The sequence below is a fragment of the Leptonychotes weddellii genome, chromosome 4 (assembly GCF_054177405.1).
Source record: "Leptonychotes weddellii isolate Sample4059 chromosome 4, ASM5417740v2, whole genome shotgun sequence".
Lineage (NCBI taxonomy): Eukaryota > Metazoa > Chordata > Mammalia > Carnivora > Phocidae > Leptonychotes > Leptonychotes weddellii.
Window position 1 is genome coordinate 83,011,868 of NC_138372.1, and position 25,242 is coordinate 83,037,109.

At 38.4% G+C, this 25,242-nt stretch overlaps 1 protein-coding gene across 1 annotated transcript in view; it reads right to left on the reverse strand.

Annotated features, from left to right (window-relative positions):
• VAV3 (vav guanine nucleotide exchange factor 3) overlaps positions 1 to 25,242 on the reverse strand; it is a 341,802-nt gene that overhangs the window by 161,820 nt on the left and 154,740 nt on the right. Inside the window, exons 3-11 of the mRNA XM_081817104.1 lie at positions 24,080 to 24,138; positions 21,753 to 21,818; positions 15,892 to 16,000; positions 14,048 to 14,140; positions 11,754 to 11,822; positions 9,764 to 9,867; positions 8,376 to 8,475; positions 4,111 to 4,206; positions 964 to 1,032 (exon numbers count right to left, since the gene is read on the reverse strand). Coding sequence (XP_081673230.1) covers positions 964 to 1,032; positions 4,111 to 4,206; positions 8,376 to 8,475; positions 9,764 to 9,867; positions 11,754 to 11,822; positions 14,048 to 14,140; positions 15,892 to 16,000; positions 21,753 to 21,818; positions 24,080 to 24,138 — 765 coding nt within the window. The remainder of the gene's footprint in view (positions 1 to 963; positions 1,033 to 4,110; positions 4,207 to 8,375; positions 8,476 to 9,763; positions 9,868 to 11,753; positions 11,823 to 14,047; positions 14,141 to 15,891; positions 16,001 to 21,752; positions 21,819 to 24,079; positions 24,139 to 25,242) is intronic.

A 25,242-nucleotide genomic window follows, 5' to 3' on the forward strand; every position in this document is an offset into this window, starting at 1 on the left:
CCTCCCCAATGTCTATCACTCAGCCACCCCATCCCTCCCACCCCCCACCACTCCAGCAACCCTCAGTTTGTTTCCTGAGATTAAGAATTCCTCTTATCAGTGAGGTCATATGATACATGTCTTTCTCTGATTGACTTATTTCATCCATGTCGTTGCAAATAAGCCAACAGTTTTCTATTAGTAACCACAAAAAGAATGTGAAATAAAACCATTATATTAAATCATTCCCAGTGGTTATAAAAGTTATCATACTTTCATAAATAACAAGTTATTTTAATACACCTCTTGGTTTTATGTATCTTTGTCTAACAATTAAATCCATGCAAGGATATCTATTTCAGTTAAGAATATCCAGTTCTCTGGGGGCGCCTGGGTGGCTCAGTCAGTTAAGCACTTGCCTTCAGCTCCAGCTCAGGTCATGAGCCCAGGGTCCTGGGATCAAGCCCTGCAACTGGCTCCCTGCTCAGCGAGGAGCCTGCTTCTCCCTCCCTCTCTGCTGTTCCCCTGCTTGTGCTCTCTCCTCTCCCTCTCTTTCTCTCAAATAAAATCTTAGATATAGATAGATAGATAGATAGATAGATAGATAGATAGATATCTCTAGTTCTCTGGGGTGCCTGGGTGGCTCAGTCAATCAAGCGTCCTACTCTTGATTTTGACTCAGGTCATGATCTCAGTGTTTTGAGATCAAGCCCTGTGTGGGGCTCCATTGGCTCCTTGCTCAGCTCAGGACTCTGCTTGAAGATTCTCTCCCTCTGCCCCTCCCCCGAATCATACACACTCTCTCCCCCTAAAATAAATAAATCAATCTTAAAAAAAATATCCAGCTCTCCCCACCAAATACAAAACTATACAAATACTTATATATTATATCAGCATATCATACATATGTATTAGCAGTCTGTAGTCTGTTGTTTTTAGGCAGGAATAAAAAATACAAAGAACTTAATGATACATTTGCCTTACCTTCATTGCATCAAGAGCCAGTTTCAGATTTGCCTTCTCCATAGGATCAGTGGTATGTTTGACCAATTCCTATTTGGAAGATACAGTTCAGTACTATTTTCATCAATTAAAACCAAAATATAAGAAAGAAAACATTTTTTAAAAATAAACCATTTTTATCACTATTTGCACCATAATGTAATAAATCTGATGCAACTTAACTAGGTTCTATTTTCATAAAAAAATCTCAAACTGTAAGACCAACTAGACACCAAAAGAACAGGAGACAATGGTTGGAAACACTTTCCTTTCAAAGATGAACCTGAATTCTATCCCCTGCCATTACACTGACATCCTTCCCAAATGTCATGAAAGATCCCATCATTGCCAACTGATTCTGATGACTACTCCTCTCCCTTGGCTTCAGGGACATTAGGATTTTTTGTTTGTTGCTATTATTATTGTTGGTTAGTCCATCTTAAATTTTCTGCCAGTTGACCAGTCTTTCATACTTTCTTCTTTATCTGTACCTTCGAAAGTTACCATTCCCTAGATTTTCACCTTAGTCTTCTGTTATTCTTAGTGTACCTACTCTACAAATCCTATCACAATCATCTCCATAACATCAACACTCACCTTATAAGACAATCACTCTCAAAGGAATGTGCTCAAACCCAGAACTCACGCCTGAGTCCCAGACTCTTCTGTCCAACTAAACAGTTCCACCTGGGTATCTCACAAGCCCATCTAACCCAACAATTCCAAACTTAAGGCACCTTCACCCACAACCCTGCTCTGGTTCCCGTTTATGTTTTATTGAATGATGGTACCTCCATCAATGGAATCACCTAAGCCAAAACCTAAAAAGTGTCCCAGGTGCCCCTCTCTCATACTATGTTCTGGTGATACGGACTTTGATCCTTCCCCTGGAAACCATCCTCACTGCCACTACTTTGGTTCAAGTCCTCACTCTTTTTCACATGGGTTATTATAAATTGGCTTCTGACTTGTAGCCTCTCTGGACTACAATCTATTCACTCTATTGACATCAGAGCTAGGTTTCTAATATATAAATCTGATCCTGTCTCTACCCTATTCAGATTTCTGTGATGCCCACAAAAGCTTCAGATTGTCATCCATACCTCTTAGACCCTGCATGGTCTGAATTCTGCAAACCTCTCCCAACTTCTCTCTCCACTCTACCCAAACAATCTATATTCTATTCACATTAAATTAACTGCAATTCTCAAAATACATTCTAATGTCTGATCCCATTAGACATGCTGTTTGCTCTCCTTAGAAAGCGCTTCCTCTCTGATGCACCTATTGAACCTCTTACTGTTCCCTTCACAGCCAGTTCAAGAATCACTCCTCAGTGAAGCTTTCTAGGACAGAGGCCTCCTTAAGTCCCCAGCCTCCCCAGGCATAATTAACTAGGCCTTTATTTGTACTACCTCCATACTTTCTGTATACCTATCACATTGTATGGTACCTAGAAGCGTACGTTTCATTTTCCCTATCTAAACAGTGAGCATTATCAGTGCAGGGAGACGTGGGCTGTTTTATACCATGAATGTCTAACACTGTGTGTTGAACAGGGGAGCCACTCAAAAATTTTTGCTGAGTGTAGCACAAGTAGCGTTTCTACTTTTAAAGAGGACATACAGCCATCAGATTTGTTAAATACAAGAAATTTGTCCAAGTAATATTCTTTTACTCTTACTTTTCCTTTATTAATGATAGTAAATTATGCTCAAAGTTCCAAATCCCCCACTCTCAAATATTCTAAATTTATAAATCTGTGATTTCAAACCATAAAGTATTTCAAAAATTATTTCCCCACTAAAGTATAGCATTAAGTAGGAAATGTTCAAATTCATACATTAATTCAACAAATGTCTAAACGTTAGACAAATTCTACTTTACACTGTCAAGATGGGAAAACATTTCTAGAATTTTTATCTCTATGTGTTACCCCAAATAAAAATTTCCCTATTTTAAAAAATCATAAAACTAAACATTCTTTTGAAATTTAAAATATAAAACAATCGAAGAGGGATTAAGAAAAAAGTCTGAATTTCAAAAAGGTATAGTCATATTTTAAACTTTTATAAGTCTCTTTAGAATTTTATAAATGACCAAAATAGATGTTTCTTGAAAACTGCACCTTTTAAATTCTTCAATTGATACTGACTATACCAAAGTTACAAAATAAATTATTATCTTATTTTGGACATGTTTTTAGTTTCATGATGTCTCAGAAACTGACTGCTTAAGTCCTCATTATTTTTTCATAAAATCCAATTTGATTAAGTTGCTTTGAGTTTAGGTCTTATAAATGTTTTAATGCATTTTTAAGAAATAATCAGGGTTTGAATTTTTCTGATTTCTCAGTAGAACAAAAATAGAGATGACTAATAATTTTGCAACTACAGCTCAAGGAATTTAATATACGAGATGTTAAAGCACAGCAGACTCAAAATTATATTTCACATACAGGTAGTAGATCTTTTTAAAATGACATTTCACAAGCATCAGCAGAGTTGACAGACTAATACTGTAAGACATTTCCTTGGAGCAGAACTAATGAGCCTCCTGGTACAGCTATCAAATTAAATTTATAAGACTCTCCACCCTCATTAGAGGACTAACTGTGGAAACCATAAGCTTTGTGGTTATAACAAGAATCACTTCAAAATAAATGTAGTCTTATTATAATTCACTATAGCAGAAAGCAACATGGAATGTGACAGAATTCTTTTTAGTTTATGGTTATAAGGCAAAAGGTCCAAAACACTTAACCTGCCAAAAATCAGGGGTATTGCAGCACTGAGATTCTAATAAATGATTCCTGCTAACCAAAGAAGACTTGGTTAAAGGGATCTTTTCATTTTGCCTTTTTTTTGGGGGGGGGGGAGCCAGTTCTGTTTGAAGGACATAAAAAGTGACTTCGCGGAAGATACAGAATCATCTTTGCTAAAAGAAAAAGTTTCCAGCTATTCTGTTATTTCCCACTTAGCTAATCATTGAAAAATCACAATGCACCAAAAAGTATATGGAGCATAACTGATGCTCCAAACACAGAGTATATGGAGCATAATTGATGCTTCACGAATACTTTGTTAAATGGAAAATGAACAAATAAACTGACAGTTTTAAGTTACATACCTGGAGGAGAAGGTGATACTTTAAAACACGTTGCATAGGAACCACAAGCAAATCTCGAAGAGTGAATTTTCCATTATTTGCTCTTTTGGAACATTCCTAATGAAATGTTTTTTAAAAACTTTTTAAAAAACTTTGTTAATTTTATCAAAAGTCGTCATAAAGCAAGCATTAAAAGATGCAGAGGCCATAGACAAAACTATTATATAATAAATATCTTGTTATTTTCCTTAATAATCCTTCCTGAAAAATAGAAAGTATCTAATTAAAAACCAAAAAGACAAACCTTGTAGCATTTCAACTCCAAAATGATTCATTAAGCAGAACTATTTTATGCATGAAAATTATTTTCTCTAATGGCCCTCTGGGGTCTTCTTCTACTTACCCTTATAGTTCCACCTTCTACCAATCACGGCCACCCCCACCCCCGGCCTGTGGGCCCAGCATCAAGAACGAGTCCCTACTCATCAAACTGGCCATGTGCCTTCCTCATGGGCATGCCTTTTGCTCATTCTGTTCTCCCCAACCACCATGTGCTTGGTCTAGTTTCCAATAAAATTTATCATCCTCTTCAAGAACTATACATCTAGGCCTTTTGTGATAATCCCAATCAAAATTGTGCTCTCTCTGTGCCTTGTGGGCATTTTAACTGTTGTTGTACACAATATCTTCCCCAATATACCATATCTTTTACAGCTTTAAGAATCTAGTACTTGCTTAATAAATATTTGTGAAACTAAATGAAACGGAATGATTGACTCCAAAAATTTGCTAAAGTATAAACCTATTATTGGATTCAAAGTTTCAAAAGCCTATTTTTTTTTTAATCTCATACTCTCCTTTCTTAAAAGTTTATCTAAAAATAGTATTGACTTGTGTCCATTCTTTTGCCATTAACTATGACTTTGAGGAAAGTACTCTGAAGTATCAAAGCGTGACTTCAAATCAAGGCTTGGCTGTGTAACCTTGAACAAGTTGCTTTTCTGATTTTACTGTTTCTCACATATTTTTATGACCTAGTTGTAAAAAATAAAGTTCCATAAAATTATTATTATTAGTGAGAAACTAAGTTCAAAATCCTCAGACAATTGCATATCCCAGACCAAGGAATTTTCCAGTTCCTAGAAAGAGTTGCATTCAAGAAAATACTGCTTTGTTCATGAGTTTGTTTTCCCTTTGCCCACACTTAGCTTTCCTGGCACACAGAAGGATATATTATCAGGACCTATAAAGTAAACACCATTAGCTCTAATGACCGTAGTGACTTAATGAGTATTTGACTATAGGTCTCAAGCAAGAACTGGGGACACATCTGGACAAGTTAGCTCATGTCTTGTCAATTGCTGCAGTTCACTGGGAAGAATAACTATTTCAACTCATTTCCTGCTTCTACAGATTGTGGAGAGTTCTGGATCATGGGTCTCAAATAGGAGGTTAAACTGTTAAGATTATTATAATGAATGAGTCTCATCTCCCTAGCTGCATTTTAAGCTCCTTGGAACTGAGGTTGTATCTTACACTTTATATATATATATATATATATATATATATATATATACACACACACACCATCTTAACATAGTGTTAGGAACAGAAAGGTTATACATTTAAAATTCACTTTGTTATGTTATAGAAGTCAGTTTAAAACTGTGGGGGAAAGAATTAGTTCCTTGAAGTTCTAAATTACAGGCTCAGGAAGTAAAAAAACTAACATTGCTGGCATTTCCTTCAACTGGGGAGGAGTCTGAGTCTGAGGTTGTGAAATACTTATTAGCATTGAAAGTAAATAAAGGGTAGAAATGAGTCTTCCAAAACATCCAATCACATGCTTAGATGAACTCCAATTCTAACTGAGAAGAAAATAAAGGAATAGGGATGAGCTAGCTTACAGGACAAGACAAAGAGACTCTGTCACATTTTGCCCTATGTTATCTTGGTTCCAAAGTAGAAAAGAAAAAAGATAAAATCACCAAGAGCAAAAGTAACCACAAAACTGAAGACATGGGGTGCCTGGGTGGCTCAGTCGGTTAAGCATCTGACTTTCGATTTTGGCTCAGGTCATGATCTCAGGGTGCTAGAGTCTGCTTAAGATTCTCTCTCCCACTCCCTTTGCCCCGCACCCCACCCCCGCCACGCACACTTTCTCCTAAAAAAAAAAAAAAAACAACAACAAAATACTGAAGACATGAAGGAGGCAGAGACACACAGAGAATAGGGCAGCTTTCCCTTTATCATGCCAGGAGTTGCAGAGGACAGTCCCAGCAAAGAGTATCTGTTGAGGTGTCACAGTAAGTGTCTGATTCAATAGTTGCAAATCAGGGCCCTGGTCAGAAGTAGTGACTTTTTAGGCAAAAAAGGACAGCCAGCAACCCGTTGCCCTGAGCCTTTCAAACTCAGCCAGAGGTTCTCTCTTTCCCTCAGACAATGATCATACAACAATGTTCCTAGAGTCCCAGAGTATGTCACAGGCAGGACATTGACCGTGACTCTGAAGGAAGGGAGAGGAACATCTAAACGATGCTGAGTATAATGGAGGTTTGACTGACGACTTGCAGACTCCTATCTTGAGCCAGAGTTTTATATCTTTGTTAAAAAACAAACAAAAAAACAGCTCTAATGGTAGCTCTGTTAGGAACTAGTTGTGTAAGTTGTCAAGTTTTGTCTTACCATCATATTTTAATTTGAATCAAGATAGCTTATAGCTCTATGCTTCTGAGGTTCTGTTCTCCCAAAAGGAGCATGAACCCTTTACACTAACAGGGTTGTCAGGGTGTAAGTTAGTAGTGACTCAAGCCACCAGCAGACAGAGTCCGCATCATCAGAGGATTGTAAGAAGGGGAAAAGATCCCTGATAGTTAGTATGGTTGCTTGATAGCCTATTGATAGGTAAACTTTCTAACCAATATTTTTCCATTACGGGTGTTATGAAATCACACCAAATGCGCTAAAGCAATGAAAGAGTTCTAATTTGAAAATCATGTGCCTCTTTCTTCCCTCTCATCACCTGACCTCACTGCTAAATTGAACAAAGACAGCAAAGGGGACACTAGAGAGTCAACTAAGCCAAACAGAGCCATTTAAGAGCTGACTATGTATCTCTACCCAACATTTAAGAAAATCCAAACATATGGGTAATATAACTGGGACGATAATTCATATAACATATAAATAATCTTTTGCAAAAGTTCTTTGAAAGTACACTCTTCTTGTGAAAAAGAAATGATATACAAAAAAAAAAAAAAAAACCCCACAATCTCCAGGTTTATTTTCCATTGCTACCATGTGCTCTGTTTATTCTGGCCTACTCTCCATTTCTCAAACTTTCCCAAATCATCTGGTCAGAATGCTCTCCATGGAATCTCACCTGTCAAGACTCACTCCATTCTTTGGTGACCTAACTCAAATACTACCTCTCCAGAGAAATCTCCCACATTCTACCTGTACTGACGTAATCAGTCTTACTCATAGAGCCCTATTACTGCTTGTCACATACGACTTAATCTTACTTGTGTCTGTCTTGTCTTCCCTCTTACGGGCAATATTCATGCCCCTTTTATACACCTGACCCTAAATGTCTTATATTTTTAATAACCATTTTTAATCTACATGTACATTATCTCCATATATCCTACTTATCCTGTCCCTCTTTCTACCTAGCTGACCCTGGGCAAATTACTCATAATCTCTCTGAACCTCAGTGTTCTCACCCATAAGGGAAGAAAATTAATTGTACGTATCTCACAGAGTCATAAGGATCTAACGAGATAATGCATGTAAAACACAGAGCCATAAGTCGTAGATTTTACTACTGTTATATTATTACAAACACATTAATATTTTATAGAGCTAGCTATGAAAATATTTTATAAAGTTGACATGAAATTATATTTAGAATACATGGGGAAATTTATTATCGCACTGATCTTGAAAAGAAATATATCTACTTTTGTTCTTATTCTTTTTTGGGGTATGGTTGGCACAAAACGTTTCCTTAGTTTTGGGTGCACAACTTAGTGATTTGACAACTTTATACACGATGCTGTGTTCACCTCAAGTGTAGTTGCCATCTGTCTCCTTACATCACTATTACAATATCACTGACTACATTCCTTACACTGTGCCTTGTATTTCCATGACTTATTTATTCCATAACCGGAAGCCTGTATCCCCCTGTCCCCTTCACCCATTTTGCCCATCCACCATCTCCTTCCTCTTCTTTAAGGTTTATCTTACTTTATTCCACAACCAAACAAAAAATAAACAGGTACCTCTAATTTCAGTTTCACATCTTCTTTTGTCTTAGAAATGTTGTCTAAACTAGAGATGGCCGACTCCACTCCACTGCAGTACTGCCCATAAATAACCAGCCTGAAAGGGAGAAAGAAAGAGAGATTCGTAAGACAAAAAAAAAAGTCAGAATAAAGTGGAAAGGGAAGAGGCAGAATTCCCATCTATTTACAACCACAGTTGGGGGAAATCAGAGCAAATCTCGCCTGTCCTGTGTCTCCAACTACCTACGTGACCCTGGGCAAACTACAAGTCATCTCTCCGAACCTCCGCTTTCTCATTTCTTTTAAACGCACACCACACGTGCAGTCATAGAATAAGGGTCACTCACATTATGCTACTAAAAGGGCTAATTTTTATTTCTAAATTTGAATGGGATTAATTCCACGTACAGATTTTACAAACTGGCTTATTAATGACCGTTAACATCAAGTACACATGAATGTCACAAAAACAAAATTAAAAATTTCTGTTTATGTTCCTATTAAAGATCAACTTTTTACTATTTATGCACACTCCAAAACAGTTTTACTTTACACTACAATTTTATTTAGACTCCATTCATTAATAAACCTCCTGCTCTTTCCTGCTTTTTAATTAAGGAAAATACAGGGAATGAATGAGAGGCCTAAAAATTGGGAATGAATGAGAGGCCTGAACGGTGCCAGATGGAAGAGAATTCGCACTGCATGGAGTCTGAGGCCGCTTCAGGAAGGGGAGCTGTGGAGTAATACAGATATTTTACAAAAAGGTTGGGTAATTTATTGTTTCTTTTAATTCTCCATTGGGGGGGGAAAAAAAACTACTAATGAGTTCATGTTTATCCAACTGTCGTTGATGCAAAGCAATCCATTAGCCGCTTCTTAGCACTAGGAATTCCAGTGCTTGATTTAAAAAGAGAGAATGACATTTTAAGTGAAATTTCTTGGTACTTTAACACACATGAGTTGGTCAGAAGATTTTTTTTTTCAAACTTAGAAGGGAAAACTGCCTTAAAGAGAGAATTATAAAATATGGGAGTGGGACCAAGCACTAGGCACCAGCTAATATACTCCTAACATTTACAGATGGAGAAAAGGAGGCTCAGAGCGTTAAAATGACTTCCTGAAAACTACAGAAATCAGGGGTAAAGGGTTTGATAAAGAACCTGAACCTTCTGACTTGCAGTGCAAAACTCTGGATCCTTGTTTTTGTTTTTCCCTTTTTCTTGATACACATACAGAGCTCAAACTACTACCCTGAGATTAACTGTCCCATGTTCTAATTACTACCTATGCAATATCTTAATAGTTACTTATGAGCAATTTTAATACTAACCCTCACTATAATCACAAAGTGATAGCCGCAACATTTAAAAGTTAAAAGTTACCTTTCCTTGTAGTTAATGAAAACTTGATACAAGTTCTGGTCATTTTTATTTACAATGGAATCATGAATCTCTTGCATTAGGTTCCGATGAACTTTTACAAGCTCCTTAGGAAAGAAAAAAACAAAAAACATGTCAAAGGAAATTATAAATCAGGACCAAAAAAAAAAAAAATCACCCAAACTGAAAATCCCTACAGTTGCTAGACTTGTCTTTCAAAGATATGTTGAATGCCCTCAATATATAAACATGCTACCACAGATAAAGACAGGAGGAAGGGGAGGAGGGAAAGGGAAGTGAGAAAGGGGAGAAGGGGGAAGGAGAGAGAAGAGGAGAGAAGGGGAGGGAAGGGGAGGGAGACAGGCCAAGTGCATAGAAAACAGCACTTTCAGATCAGACTTGAATCGTCAGTGTCCTGTGGGGGGGGGGGGGGGGCGGAAATTACCTCACTATTTATTAAAGGGTAATTTATTCCTTATATAAAAATATGTACAGCTCATTTTCATTATAATCACTCTAATTTTTAAAATAAAACTATCCAAGTGCTTAATGTTTTATTGACAGAATACAGTAATGACTCATGTCCTTGGGACATAAAATTGTAGATTTGCACTTTGGTCAATTAGTGGTGTCCTGGTGCTAAGCTTACAATAATCACACTAAATTACTTGAAACCAGACAACTAATGGCATAAATAAAGAGCAGATAAATTGTACTAGGCAGTTTGCTAGAGCAACTCAGAAGTCAGAATTCCACCTTTTCCTGATAAGCAAGTAATTTTCAGTCAGACAGTAAACAACACGTCACAGCCAGGAAATGAGGAAATTCTAATCAAAGTGCCAATTCTCCCATTATCCCTTCCCTGTACCTTGGTGCCCACACTGACTTCACAGCCAAGCCCTTTCCTTAGCAGGGTGAAGGAAACAGGAATATGTTGGCCCTGTCATTTTGTTGAAGAGTATGTTAAAGCTGTAAGATTAAGGACTGTCAAATGCATCCTATGTTACAGCGACAGCAGCGAGGTGGTTCAAGAGCCTCATCTTCCTAGAATATGTGATTTGCTTTATGCTAAATGTTCACCTGATACTGTGACTTTTTTCTTCCTGCTATGCTATGAATCAATGAGAATATCTTCATCTGGCCAAAATCAGGGACAAGGAGAATAACCCGCAAACTGACTGATGCACATAGACACTGAACATGACAACCAAAATAGTAGGGAACTTCCAGGTGAAACAAGCAAACTTGTGCTGTTTAGTGTATCCATGAGCCATCTATTAAAACCCAAGCCAGTTTTAGAGGTTTAAGAACTTGAATCTTGCCTACTATGACCTCACTGGGCACAGCATTTGGTTTGTTTCAATGCTTCTAGGTAACTATCCTTTAAGATTATAAGGTAATTGGAAGGGGCTCTGAAATTCAAAATGCTTACATAAATGTGAAAAAAAAAGCTCCTCACATCTAACCACTAAAATGGACTCTTAAATCATAAGGAAGTAGTGCATTTCAGAAATGGGAGTTAAGGTTAGTACAACTGGAAGCAGAAGCAGAAAGCACCACAGAGCAGAGGCCAAGGAAGTGGAGAAATCAATGTCCATAGGATGGGGTTGAGGTGACAGGACAGGATCTATAGGATGGGGCTGAGGGGCTGGAGTAGCAAGACAGCAGGGAGCGGACCATAAGGGGGCTCCCACAAGACAGACAGCGGCACCAGGGATTCCTTAACTTAGACTACCTCTTCCTGACAAGCGGTTAAGGATAATACATGAATCTTATCCATGCATGTTCAGCTTGCATCTCAACTGACTTTGGCTGAAGATATGACATATCCTTTATTTCTAGAAAATAAGGATATAAGAACTCAGGAGGCAAAAAATAGAGTTAAAATTCTTCAAGAATACAGGAAAATATTAAATAGGAATCTGGAACCCAATAAGAAGATAGGGATTTTATAGAAGTATACCACAATTTTAGCTAGCATATTTTTACTTACAGGAATGTTGATGAATACTGAGTCAAATTCTGCTGCTGTCAGAAATCTTTTTAGTGGTGCCATGAAATACTACAAGGATAGAACAGAATAATTAAGCACAACTTATCCTAATAATAGTTTTTCATCAACAAATAATATTTATTGAAAGTCAATTGTTTATCCATATAATGAATACCAAGAAAAAAGCAGATACTATTTTCTCTATCTTAAAGATTTTATACTTGAATAGAGATATAAAGACATAATACAAGTTAACACATTTAAAGTACAGACTAAAAGGTTTCAGCAATAAATACTTCTGAAAGTAAGAAAAAAACATTATTGGCCAAATTGGGGGGGGGGGAAGGCAATATTTTGGAGATACAGGACTGATAAAAATATCCCTCAAATGCGTTATAGAGATTCTAGGTCCCTGAGATCAATTATGTATTTGTGCAATTTATGGATCATCCCCTTCATTCTTTGAGAATTTTAGTTCTTGGCCTGCCATCTTGCTTTCCATTACCACTCCACCATCCACTTCTGGCAATCTCAGTATCTGTGCAGATGATCCTCCCAATAGCCTGGCCTTTCAGTTCCTTGACTTCCAGTAATCTTGTGTTCCATCCCAGCTCAGCTCCCTACTCTGGTGGTCACATCCCAAGACCTTCTCATTAGCAACAACTGCAAGGCTCTATAGCATTAATTTCAAGCAATCGGCTCTCTGACCATTACCCCCTACCTTGACAGCTCATTCCTTCAAGGACTTCTTCAACCCCATTGGGTCTGCCCATCCACTGAACAACCTATGTCTCTCATGTCCTCACTTCCCTTCCTACCCAGTTTACACTCCATAAACCATCATAAGAATCACTTCTCTGCATATACCCTTACTCTCTACTCTCCTCTTCCACTGTGCTTTTCTGGAAGAAGAAAAAACCTGGTTAAATTTAGCTTGCTATGGACGTTGTACCTGACCTAAGAAGTTAAACATGAACTAGATTGATAGTCTAATTTTCAATTGAGCCTGTGATACTGCATAATCCTACTACATTCCCCTAATCAATTTACTCCCACCCTCCTCCCAAACAACTCTTCCACACCTTCAGCTCTTTTCCTAAATGTCCAAAACTTTCTCCTGGTTCTCATTTTCCTGACCTCTAAATGTGGAAGTCACCAGAGGTGGCCTCAAACCTCTCCTCTAGCAACATTCATTCCCTAGGTGAATTCATTCAGTACCACAGCCTTATAGATTCCTTTGCATCATGCTAACAGCCAGTTCAACTTTTCCCCTTAATGCCAGCCTCATATATCTAACTTCCTCCTAAGCACAGCCCCTTGGAAACTGAGAAGTATTGTAAATTTAGTATGTCCCAATAGACTCATGATTTCCAAACCTGTCCTCCCCATCTCAGTGACAATCTTCACCACTCAGGCAGTTATTCATGCTATAAACCTAGCATTCCTGATTGCTCTCTTTCTTAGACATCCTTCATCTAATTCATCATCTAATCCACTTGGCTCTACTTGCAAAATTTATTCAGAATCTGACCATTCCTCACCAGCTCTACAAATACTATCATGTTCTGTCAATCCAATTACTGCAGTAGCCTTCTAACTTTTCTCCCAAGAAGTCAGAACGAGCTGTGAAAAACTTACATTAGATCACGTCCCTTCTTCTACTCACCCAGTCCACCTTTGAGCTAGTGTTCTCTATGCCCCCCACAGGATGCGGTGGCTCACCAGCTCCCCACGCTCACTGCTTCTCTTCACTCATGCTGCTTCAGCCACCTGGGCTACTGCTGTTCCTTGGAACATGCGGAACACGGTCTCATCTGAGGGTCTTTCTCCCAGGAACTGTCATCTCTGGGATGTTGGCACAGCTTGCTCCCTCAATTCCCTCAGCTGTCTGTCTTTAATGTGATCTTACCACAGACCTTCCATTATCACTTTATATAAAATAAAACCAGCCCACCTCCATCACTCTCTATCCTCTTTCCCTGACTGATTTTTCTTCAGAGACTTTATCACCACCTGGCACACTTATTTGCTTAAATTATAAACTCTCCCATAGGAGAGAGAGTATCATGAGAACCAGAGTTCTGTTATGTTTCCTGCTATGGCCTTGGTGTCTACCACCGTGCCATTCCAAGATTAAGAAATCAGTAGCTAGTTGTGGAAGGAATAAATCTGCTTTGAGATCTTTAAATCCAAAGTCCTACTGAAATGTAGAAAATACACAGTAGACATAGTGTCTTCTATATTAACTATAAAGTGCAGTACTTAGGCATCAAAAACAATACCTGATAACTTACTTTTTCTATTGACTCCAATGTTTCTGTGTATTTTTCTTCTGTCTGCTTAATTTCTGCTAGGCAGCAACTTCGTATGTCATTTTCTGGACATTTCTGCAATTAGAATTATCAAAAAATTATTTAATCAAACATATGTGTTAATCTCTCTGGTAGTCAAAATCACTGACTTTCTTAAGCTTTCCATTCTCATAAAACACATAACTGAAAGATATATTTATTGCATTTACGAAGTATCTGTTAAAATTTTGAACCATGTAAATGAAACAGTTTTAAATAATTAAAAATAAATTTCTGAGTATAGACACTCTTTATACTGAAAACATCACTTTCATTATTTCATCTATTTCATTATTGAATCTGGAAACATCACACATGGTGTAATATAGTTTTCTTAATGTACAGCATACAGGTGCTATAGAAATACTTGCAAAATAACAAAAGGATATTTGATAGATAAAAATCTTAAGATACTTTTTTAAGAGCTAGTATCTCGGTGTTTGGCTCACCTACTAGTGTTAAGACTGGAGGTATTAAGAGCATAACATGAAGATCAAAGGTATGGGGGATCAGATAGAATTGGGTTTGAGTACCAGTTTTTCTGTTATTAGCTTGGTATTATGAACAAGTTACCTATTTTCTCTGTGTCTCAGTTTTCTCATCTACAACACAGAAGAATTATAGTTCCAACTCCAAGGAACTGTAGATAACCTGGTAAAGCACACAGCACCCTGAGGAGTATACAAGAAGGACCCTACGCATTTAAATGATCACTGCTGTTAACCCTGTCTGGTATAAACAACCCGGCACTGTTAGCTGAATGAAGAACTGCCCTTGGGAAACACACTGAAGTATTTGCTGGTACCCAAAGCAGATGATGATTCTAGGAGATACAGATGATACCCTGTCACCTAAAAATACTCAAAATCCTGCCACAGGCAGCCTGTCAGCTCACAGTGGGTTAAAGTGCATTCATTACATTTACCAAACACAGACCAGGTAACTTGTTTCCTTCCCATGGAAGCTACTGCTCCCTATATGGGGCACTGGACAAACCTCCAGCCTTTTATTAAAGGCAAGACTATAAAGAGAGCGGAGGAAATCCATCAAAGCACTAAAAAAACAAAAACAAAACAAAACAAAAAACCCTAAACCACCACCCAGGTTTTGTATAAAAAGACTACATTAATGAAAACCTAGGCAACTGACCATTTTTTTCAAATTACAGGTGAGAAAAAAATTCAAAGTAGTTCTTTCTGAATGTTTTAGATTATTTTAATGGCAGATAAACCATTGTGGGCTCATACTGACTATGACGATATGTGAAACTAAGTTTATAAAACAGTAAAAATTCTAGGAGCCCCTTTAGTGAAACAAAAGAAAAAAATACTACTTCTTCTACCCCTAACAAATATGAAGAAATATTCTTTAACATATACTTAATGCTACATCAAATTTAAAGAAGATTTAACTGCTTGGTAAGAGAAGATTTCCTTTCATGATAATGTAATTTCGTGATTCCCTGGAATTCTGTTCTATTGCCACTCTGCCACTATTTAGCTGCGTGGCACATCATTTCTCTCTCAGACTTGCTTTCCTTACAAGGAAAATTAAAGGACAAGACCAGAGATTCCCTGTGGTTGTTTTGAACTGCAAAATGTCATGTCCATGTGTTTCCAAATGCAGGAAGTCAATTATATAGTTAAAAGGTAGCAAAGGTAAAAAGAAAACAAAAAACTATTCCAGCAGAAGTTACATAAATAATTATATGAATCAGTCTTGCAAGGAATCACTGTCCTAATAAAATACTCAAAGTAACTTGAAACATAAGGCAAGTGGGAGCCTACGGGTTGATGTGCTTCCTCTGCTTTCATTAAGTCCTCATAGACTTCTCCACCTTCATCTTCCCCATAAACACAGTCGTAGAGACCTTCTTCATCTTCTACGTGTGTTTCACTGAAACAAAGGGTAGGATACTCAGGTCATTTTCTGTTATGCAGTAAATGCAATAGCTACATACAGCCTAGCAGAAAATCCAGAGAAAAAATATAACAGGATTCACGGAAAGAGTCCAAGGCTTTACATTACAACTTTCTCCCTCTTAATGAGGACAATTCCCGACAACAGAATCCACCAAGGATGGCAGTGACAGCTAACATTCACTGGGTATTTATTATGTACACGCACATAAACGATCACTCTGCATACACGATCTCACGTAGCTGGCCCAGGCCCAGTATTCACTGTGTTATCAGGTAGGCATTATTATTTAATCCATTATAGAGATAAGGATGTCGAGAGAACTAAAGTTTATTTATCTGACTTGCCCATGAAAACACAGCTAGTCCATGGTAGGTCCAGATTTAAAACTGAGCCTGTCTTACATTCTAAGTGTTCTAATCACTCTATCCTACTGCCCCCACTTTTCCTATTTCAAGGCCTGAGGCTGCTCATCTATATTAATGGGTCTGATATGGGAAAGACAGGGAAGTTGGGGAGGATCTCATAGTTTATAAATGGTCTTTTAAAAGCAACATTTTATGCAGGGATCTGGTGGTAACAAATGTTTCAGAGAACTCTGCTCTGAGAAAAATCTGTCTTTGGGTTAGCTGTCCATCCATTCACTCACCCACCAGACATTTACTAAGAACCTACTGAGGTCCATACTCTTTGGTGCTAAGAATACATAGATTAAGAGGATCCAAGGACTCTCCCATAGTCTAGTGTAGAGCATAGCATGCCAACATGTAATTCTAGAAGTGCAACAGAGCAGATGAACGCAGAATGCATGAGCGAGGGAAAGAGTAACTCTGACTAAAGAAGCCAGGGAAGGCTTCACAACAGATACTACAACTGAACTGGATCTTGAATATATTTATCAATTTATTCAATAGCTATTTGCTAAATGAGTACTACTATGTTCCAAGAGATATGGCTGCAGACGAGGCAGACGCAGTTTCTGCTGTCGGAGGTGACACACACTCACTGGAAAAAGGGAAGGAACATTCCAGACAAAAGATACCAACACTTGCAAAGGCAGAAGGTCTGAAGAGCCCCGCAATGTCAAGACTGTTGTCCCATTCAGGTAAGTGAATGTAAGCCCCAGAGGGAAAAGCTAAAACCAACCTGTGAAAGGCCATACACCCTGTAAGCACAACCTTACGTGGGCATTTGGAACGCAAGAGGGGGTTTTCTATCAGGGCAGAGTGGAGGCAACAAGAAGACAGTAAGCCCAGAAATGAAACCCTGTGGGTAAGAGATTTTTGAGAGCCATAACTAAAGACAAATGAGGAGAGAAACAGACTTCAGAGACCATGTCAGGTGCAGTCAACCAGACTTGGTGACCAGTCATAATTAGGGAGAGGGGGAAAGGAGTGAAGGAGGCTACTCAGCTTCCTACTCAGTAAGACTGGGCAGATGCTAAGTCATTAGGTAATTCCAGAATTACCATACTGAGGGGTTTAGGCAGGCAACCCAACCAGAGAACAGGGGGGAGTTAAACCAGTCTGAACATTTTCTATAACACATCAAAGGATAGGAAGGTTTGATGAGTCCATGAGGGAGTGGTGATAAGGAATAGTAAAGGAACAGCCTCTGCATCAGAAGAGATCCTGTTCAACAAGAAGCTAGGCTATGAAATCCATTTCCCTGCTACTCCTAATCCCAGCTCCACTGTCTTTGACCACCACTCCCACCCCCAAAAGAACACTCATCTTGCTGAAGTGTTGCTCTTGACTATTTCCCATGAGGGTAGAGGCAAATGCTGTATGAATACATACAGATTTTTCTTTTACCATTGTAGGAGATACGACACTTAAAGCACAAGCAACAAGATCAAAAATAAACAAGTTGGACTGCATCAAACTAGAAAGTTTCTGCACAGCAAAAGAAACCATCAATAAGGTGAAAAGACAACATATGGAATGGGGAAAAATGTTTACAAACCATCTATCTGAAGAGGTTAGTATCCAAAATATATAAAGGACTAATACAACTCCTATAACCACAACAAAACAACCCAATTTAAAAATGGGCAAAGGACCTGAATAGACATTTCTCCAAAGATATATGAAGGGCCAAAAGGTACATGAAAAGATGCTCAACATAACTAGTCATTAAGAAAATGAAACTTAAACCACATGAGATACCATCCCATGCCTGTTAGAATGGCCATCATCAAAAGACAAGAGATAAATCCTGGTGAGGATGTGGAGAAAAGGGACTCCTCATGCACTGTTGGTGGGACTATATATGGGTGCAGTCACTATGGAAAACAGTATGGAAGTTCCTCAAAAAATTAAAAATAGAAATATAATATGATCCAGGAATTCCACTTCTGGGAATATATCCAAAGGAAACAAAAACACTAACTCAAAATGAAATCTGCACCTTCATGTTCAGAGCAGCATTATTTACAATAACCAAGACATGGACACAACCTATAAGTCCATGGATGGATGAATGCATAAAGAAGTTGCAGTATATATATACACACAATGGAATATGATTCAGCATAAAAAAATGAGGAAATTCCACCAATTGCAATAACATGGATGGACCATGAGGGCATTATGCTGAGTAAAATAAGACCAAGAAAGACAAACACTGTGTGATCTCATTTATATGGAATCTAAAAAAAAAAAAAAAAAAAAAAACACCTCCTTGTAAAATAGATCAGACTTGGGGAGATCAGAGATGGTGGAGAGGGGGAGAGATAATTGGAAGAAGGTAGTTAAAAGGTACAAACTTCCATCAATCAGGTAAATAAGGACTAGGGATCAAATGTATGACACGATGACCAAAGCTAACACTGCTGCACGGTACACAGAAAAGTTGTTAAAACAGTAAATCTTAAGGGTTCTCATCACAGGGAGAATTTTTTTTAACCTTTTCTTCTTTCTTTTAATTGTATCTATATCGGATGGATAGATGTTAGCTGACCCTATTGTGGTAATCATTTCACAATATATGTAAATAAAACCATCATGCCATACTCCTTAAACTTACACAAGGATGTATGTCAATTATTCTCAATAAAACTAGAAAAAAGTTTTTAAAAAGAATTGTAGGAGTGACACACACGCATGTGTGTATGCACGTGCATGCGCGCGCGCACACACACACACTCAAGATTGGGCTAAAATGCTTTGGGTTTTGTTATTCAATCCCATACTAAGGCAGCTTTTCTTGCTAATAGTTTGGTCAAGACTTCCTGACCTGCATAAAATGAGCGGGGGGTGGGAGCGGCGAAGGAGGACTGTGAATTCTTCAGATGGCCAACAAATCAACAATAATCTACATTACTTTTTCTGTGTCTAGGTCATCTATATATGGCCGTGACTAACACCCTGATCATAAAAGTAGAAAAAGCAGACACTGCAGCCTAGCCATCTCACACCCTCTCCATTCCATTCTGTGTCTGTTTCTCTCCATTGTGAGAACAGAATGATTCCCTCTGCAGTAGGGAGGAGGCCAGTGTTGGTTCTAAGGGCTTCCCTTGGGGTGATTTCACCCCTAAAAGTCAGACTTAAGGATATGAGCCCATAGAGATCATAACAAAGCTAAGACTGAAAATCAAAAGCAAGCAATTGTAGGAATAACACCACGTTTGGACCTTCGACCACCAGATGGAGAGTTGCAGCAGGTTGCATCTCCCAGAGTGTGAGCTGGTGTCTTAGGGCAGCTGACTCAGGAGCCCAGGTTTCTCCAGACTTAGCTAGGGGTGCATCCTCTCAGGATTTATCCTGATATCAACACAAAAAGATGAGGGAAGGCTATGAAAATTAGTAAGTATAAGTGACAATTGGTGGGGCTTAAAAAAAGAACATCATAATAGCCCTAGAAGTAATATATTCTTTTTTAAAGATTTCATTTTATTTATTTAAGAGAAAGGGGGGGGGGAGTGGGAGTGGGAGGAGGGGAGGAGGGTGAGGGAGAGAGAATCTCAAGCAGACTCCATGCTGAGCATGGAGCCCAACTCGGGGCTCGATCTCACAACCCTGAGATCATGACCTCAGCCGAAATCAAGAGTCGGACACTTAACCAACTGAACCACCCAGGTGCTCCAAGAAATAATATATTCTTCCTAATATTTCAAAGGATCTGGTTATATTACCAGAACCTTACAATCACTTTATCAAGACTGTAGCCAATTCAGTGAGATAATCAGCATCAATCTTGCTCAAGATCAGTGAGCTGTTGGAGGTTTTAAGAAGAGCAAAGAAACTATCCTTCATCCACATTTAAAACATAAAATTTCAAGGCCCATCCAAGTGCCACCTATTCTGGGACAAGCTGCTGGCCATCCTGTCAGCATTCTCCTCTATTCTTCTACTGGAAGTTCTTGGCAGGGGGGCACCTCAGGGTGCTTCCAGGGGTCCATGCAGTGAGGAAGAGCCTCAGCTCTGGAGTGAGAACTGTCTGGGTTCAAATCCAAAGACTAAAACTTCCTAGTTCGGTGACTTCCAGCAAGTTTCTTAGCTTCCCACAATTCAGCTTTCTCCTTCATAAATTGGGATAATAGGAACAACCTCATCATGTTGCGGTTATGACACGAGATAATGCACGTAACATGGTTAGCACAGAAACAGGCACTCGATAAGCTCGTATGAACTGACGAGATAGCTCAGGCCTGAAGCAGAATGCTGGCAAACAGGAGATGCTTGATGCAATTTTGCTTAATCATTCAGAAAACAAATATTTACTGAGGACCTACTATTATACTAGATGCTGTGTAAAGTTCTAGGAAGATAGCCAAGAACAAGGTAAAGTCCCTGGCCTCACAAAGTTGACCTTCTAAAGAGGAGATGGAGACAAAGATTGTCTCGGGCAGTAGTGAGTGCCATAAAGCAACAGAGCAAGGTGAGGGGCCGGCAGCAATTTGGGTAGGGTAGTCAGAAAGGCCTCTCTGTGGAGGGACATCTGTGCAAGGGCTGGAATGGTGAGGGGTCAGCCCTAAGGGCGGAAGGAGCAAGCGCAAAGGTCCTACAGCAAGAACAAGCTTGGAGTGCTGGTGGATTAGGATGGATGAATGGGAGAATTTCCACAGAACCTGCATCCCTTTTAGAGCATAATCTATGTCTTACTATAATGCTTTGCAAACATGCCTGATCTTTATCATCAGTTCCTTGAAGGGCGGGGATCATTTTTTATATTTATTTGTAATCTGCACAAGTCATTCAATCAGCAGAAGATAATCAGGTGCAAGCACCTTTTGCCTCTCCTGACTATTAAACAATAAAGCCCAGAAGGAATCTCTGTGCAAAACAAACACCATGTAATGAAACTTCCTGAAGAACTCCAGCCCACGCTCATCTTGCCTTTCCTTGAACTTACAGAGCACGTACTATCTGCCCTACATCTTCAGGACAGATCTTGTTTCTTTGTCATTGTTCCTTAACTGTCTAATTCCAGTTTCACCCACCACCTCTAGTACGCCTTTGAGAAACTTCCAAATTTTAGTTCATTGCAGTATGTTTCTTCACTCGTCAGAGGGACTGGCATGGCGTGGGGCACACAACAGGAACTAAAAGCCAGATGAGGCCCATTTTCTGGTGAAGATTTCCATCACTAGTTTGAGGTTAATTCTTACACGTCTTAATCATTAAGCCACTTTTCCACTTCAGAAAACTATTTTAACATCCATGGTTAAAATCCACAAAGGATGCAAACATTGGCAGTGGTTTAATTTTGAAGATGCCCAACATACTCTATTAAGTCAGGAAGGCCTTTGTAGATGTCTTCATCACTAACGCTCTCATCTGTTGGAAAGGGCCTAGAAGAGGGGGAGGAAAAAAAAAAACAAACACCAAGGATGAATAAGCAACCACTAGGCCAGGCATTTAGTTCTCACTAAATGCACAAGCTCAGCTGCAGTAGTCAGATCAGTGATCGTGTTTAACACAACGGCCTGTGCTTCTCCCAAAGTGCCCATCCCATAGCGGTGCATGGGGTCCCCCAGGGACACTGTGACACCTGTTACCCCAAATTGGCTGTAGCAATACCAGTTGTCGCCGCCATCACCTGAGCAGCTACGGACATGCTCACGTGCTCATCTGCTCTGCCACGTGCCACTTACCTGCAGGCTCTGCAGCTTCCCGGCTCAGAAAACCAGCAGCCACCCCTGAGCCCCTGCCTTCAGCACTGTCTCTCTCCACTTACAGAATCTGATCTGACTGACAGATGGTTTGGTAACAATCATCCCTGCATGACTCAGCCCACTAAATACAAAAATTACTAGAAGACCAAAATATCTGTACCCTTTTTATAGGATTATTGATTCTGACAGACTGTTCTGCTCTGACTTCAAGATATTTAAGTTGTATTTTTTATTTTCACTTATTGGACAAATGCATGAACCCTAGACCTTAGGGAGAGTAGGATGCTTTCTTTGTTTCCTATTAAAAGAAAAGCACTTTAATGGATCCCCTATGTCTAGCCATTGGCTTTTTTTGCCTAATGTACTAGGCACTTTTTTCATAACCCCAACATAATGCCCTAAATGCATATCTAACACAATCATAATTATACTATTGTGTCAGAAGTTTTACTTTCTTTATATGCAGGCAGCATGTCATGTTTCATAAAAACAAGAGGATCCATCAAAATAATAAATGAGCGCTAAGTAATTGCTAAATAACTATATTCAATACATTGAAAAACAGATCTTCATATTAGTTTATGGATTAACTGAATACTTAAGACATTTAAGGAACTTACATTTTTCAAATAAATTAAAATGTGTGAGAAATGCCGAAGTTTCAAAATCTTTTTTTTTTCTTAAATAAATTCAGGCACATTTGATTATGCTTTTATACCAATGCAAGTCCATTATAGAAAAATTTGAAAATATAGATTAGAATAATTAAAAAGGAAAAGAAAACCTTCTAATGTATATCCTTTCAGAATCAAAAATACATAAATACATAAAAATAGCATCAGCCTATTTCAAAATCTGTTTACACATGACATAAAATATATATTAATATGGAAAGATGAATCATGTAGAGCAAGTTATAAGGTGTAAAACACATAATCCAGCCTAGAGATTACATCTGTAGAAAGCTGCCAAATTCATAGCCCATTTCCAAGAACTGGTCTGCAGGGTATCCTCCCTGGGGTCACTGTGCTTTGTATCCCAGGAATGGGCTGCCTGGCCACTGCCAATCAGTCCTCTAAGAGGTGCTTATAACCTCTCCCTTAAAATCTGAATGTGAGCTGGACACAGAAAAATGGCATCAACAGAGGGAGAGAGACAGCATCACAGAACCCCATAACGGCTGGAGACTAAAGTATGGCACTCTGGGGAAACAAGATAAAAAATAAAATCCATTCAATTTCCATGCAGCCTAGCTGGGTGGCTATTGAAACCGTTTCTCTGTATTTCTGATGTTACTAATAATACAAACTTCTGACTCATCTAACTTGAGTATGTAGTGTTTTAAACAGGAAAAAGCCCAACATGACATACATGTCTACATTTATTTCCATGCTTACTGACTGCATAATACTCCACAGCATGGAGATGTCATAATTCGTTTTACCAATTTACTTCCAAGTTTTGCATTTAGAACCAATCCTTCAACTCACATCCTTGTACACATATCATTTTATACTTGTCTGATTACTTTTTAAACTCCTAAAGTTGTGAGTTCTTGCTATGGACTATAGGAAATAAATGTACTATGACAACTTGTCAAGTATTTATTTACTTAAGCATTTGTGTTTATTTTGATGAATCATATGTAATGAAATGAAATGTTGGAGGAAGTTAAGAAAACAAAGTACCCTATTGGTAACAGTCAGCAGTGAATTCAGAATGATGTTTAGCCAATGTGTCTTATTCAACTCTACAAATAAGTTCTTACTTGCTCAATTAATTTCAAATGTGTACTAGGTACTTATACATCAGGCACTGTACTGGCATGAATGAGACGTGGTCCCTGCATGCAAAGTGCTTTACAAACAATAACCATTCAATAAATAACCATTACAATAAAGGAACAGAACACATGAACCGCAGAGAAACGAGCTTACCTGATTCCTGTGGCCAACGCTATAGGTGTGCGAGAAAGTCGTGATAGTGTTTCTATAACCTGAGAAAAAAGGAAAAGTGTTAGTTGGACATATATTTCAGAAAAGACACGAATTTTTTTTTTTGAAAACAGTCTTACAATCTAATATTAACAATGGCAAAGGAAACCTAAATTTGCAGATGCCAACAAAGTACAGAATGGGAAGAATTGTTTCTGAAAATTATAAACACCTGGGTTATAATCCTGTCCCTTCTTTAACTTTGAAACTCTAAGCAGATTACTAAGCATCTGGTTTGCCATTTCTTTATCATTAAAGCAAGGAGTTAGACGAGGTAATACTAAAGGTCTCGTACCTTCACTTCTACAAAATCGGAAAGGTCTTATAAAACTGTGCCGTCCAAAACAGTAGCCACTGGCCACACAAGGCTATCTAAATTAAGTTAATTAGAATTTAAAAAACAAAAAATTAAGTTTCTTAGTTGTGCTAACCACGTTTCCAGTGTTCAGTAGCCACACTGTATTGCACTACCCAGACATCAAACACTTCCATCATCCCAGAGAGTTCTATGGAGCAGCACTGCTGTACAGCTAAGTGGTTCAGAATGTGGGCTCCTGAGCCGACCACAGTTCAAATCCTGGCTTTGCCTCTCATTAGCCATACAACCTCAAGCAAACTACTTAAATTCCCGGGCTTCAGTTTTCTCATCTGGATACTGCCTATAATCATAGTTAGCTTATTCATAATCATTCATTATAGGAATTAAAAAGATAATACATGAAAAGTATTTACATGATAGCTATTCTTTATAATTGCCAACTTTAAGAAAATTACCTTATTGTAATTCTGAGTATTTGCAGAAAAAGAGTTTCCTAAACCCTTGATTATCTGAATGTATTTTAAAGATTCCTTATGAAGACTTTAGTACCTGCGCCCTGCAATAGTTTTAGCTTTAGAACCTAGAGATTTTAGTAAGATTTCCTTACCACTTTTACAACTAAGATCATCTCTCTCAAAGACTTAGTGAGGAACCCAAAGAGATAAAATGTACTTTTCTCATGAAGCCTGTTTCTACGGTAACAGGTATGATTTGTCTTAACTCTCAAAACTAAACAAAACTTAAAGAGGTTCTATAAGGACTACTCAGAATGAGGGAGAAAAAAAAA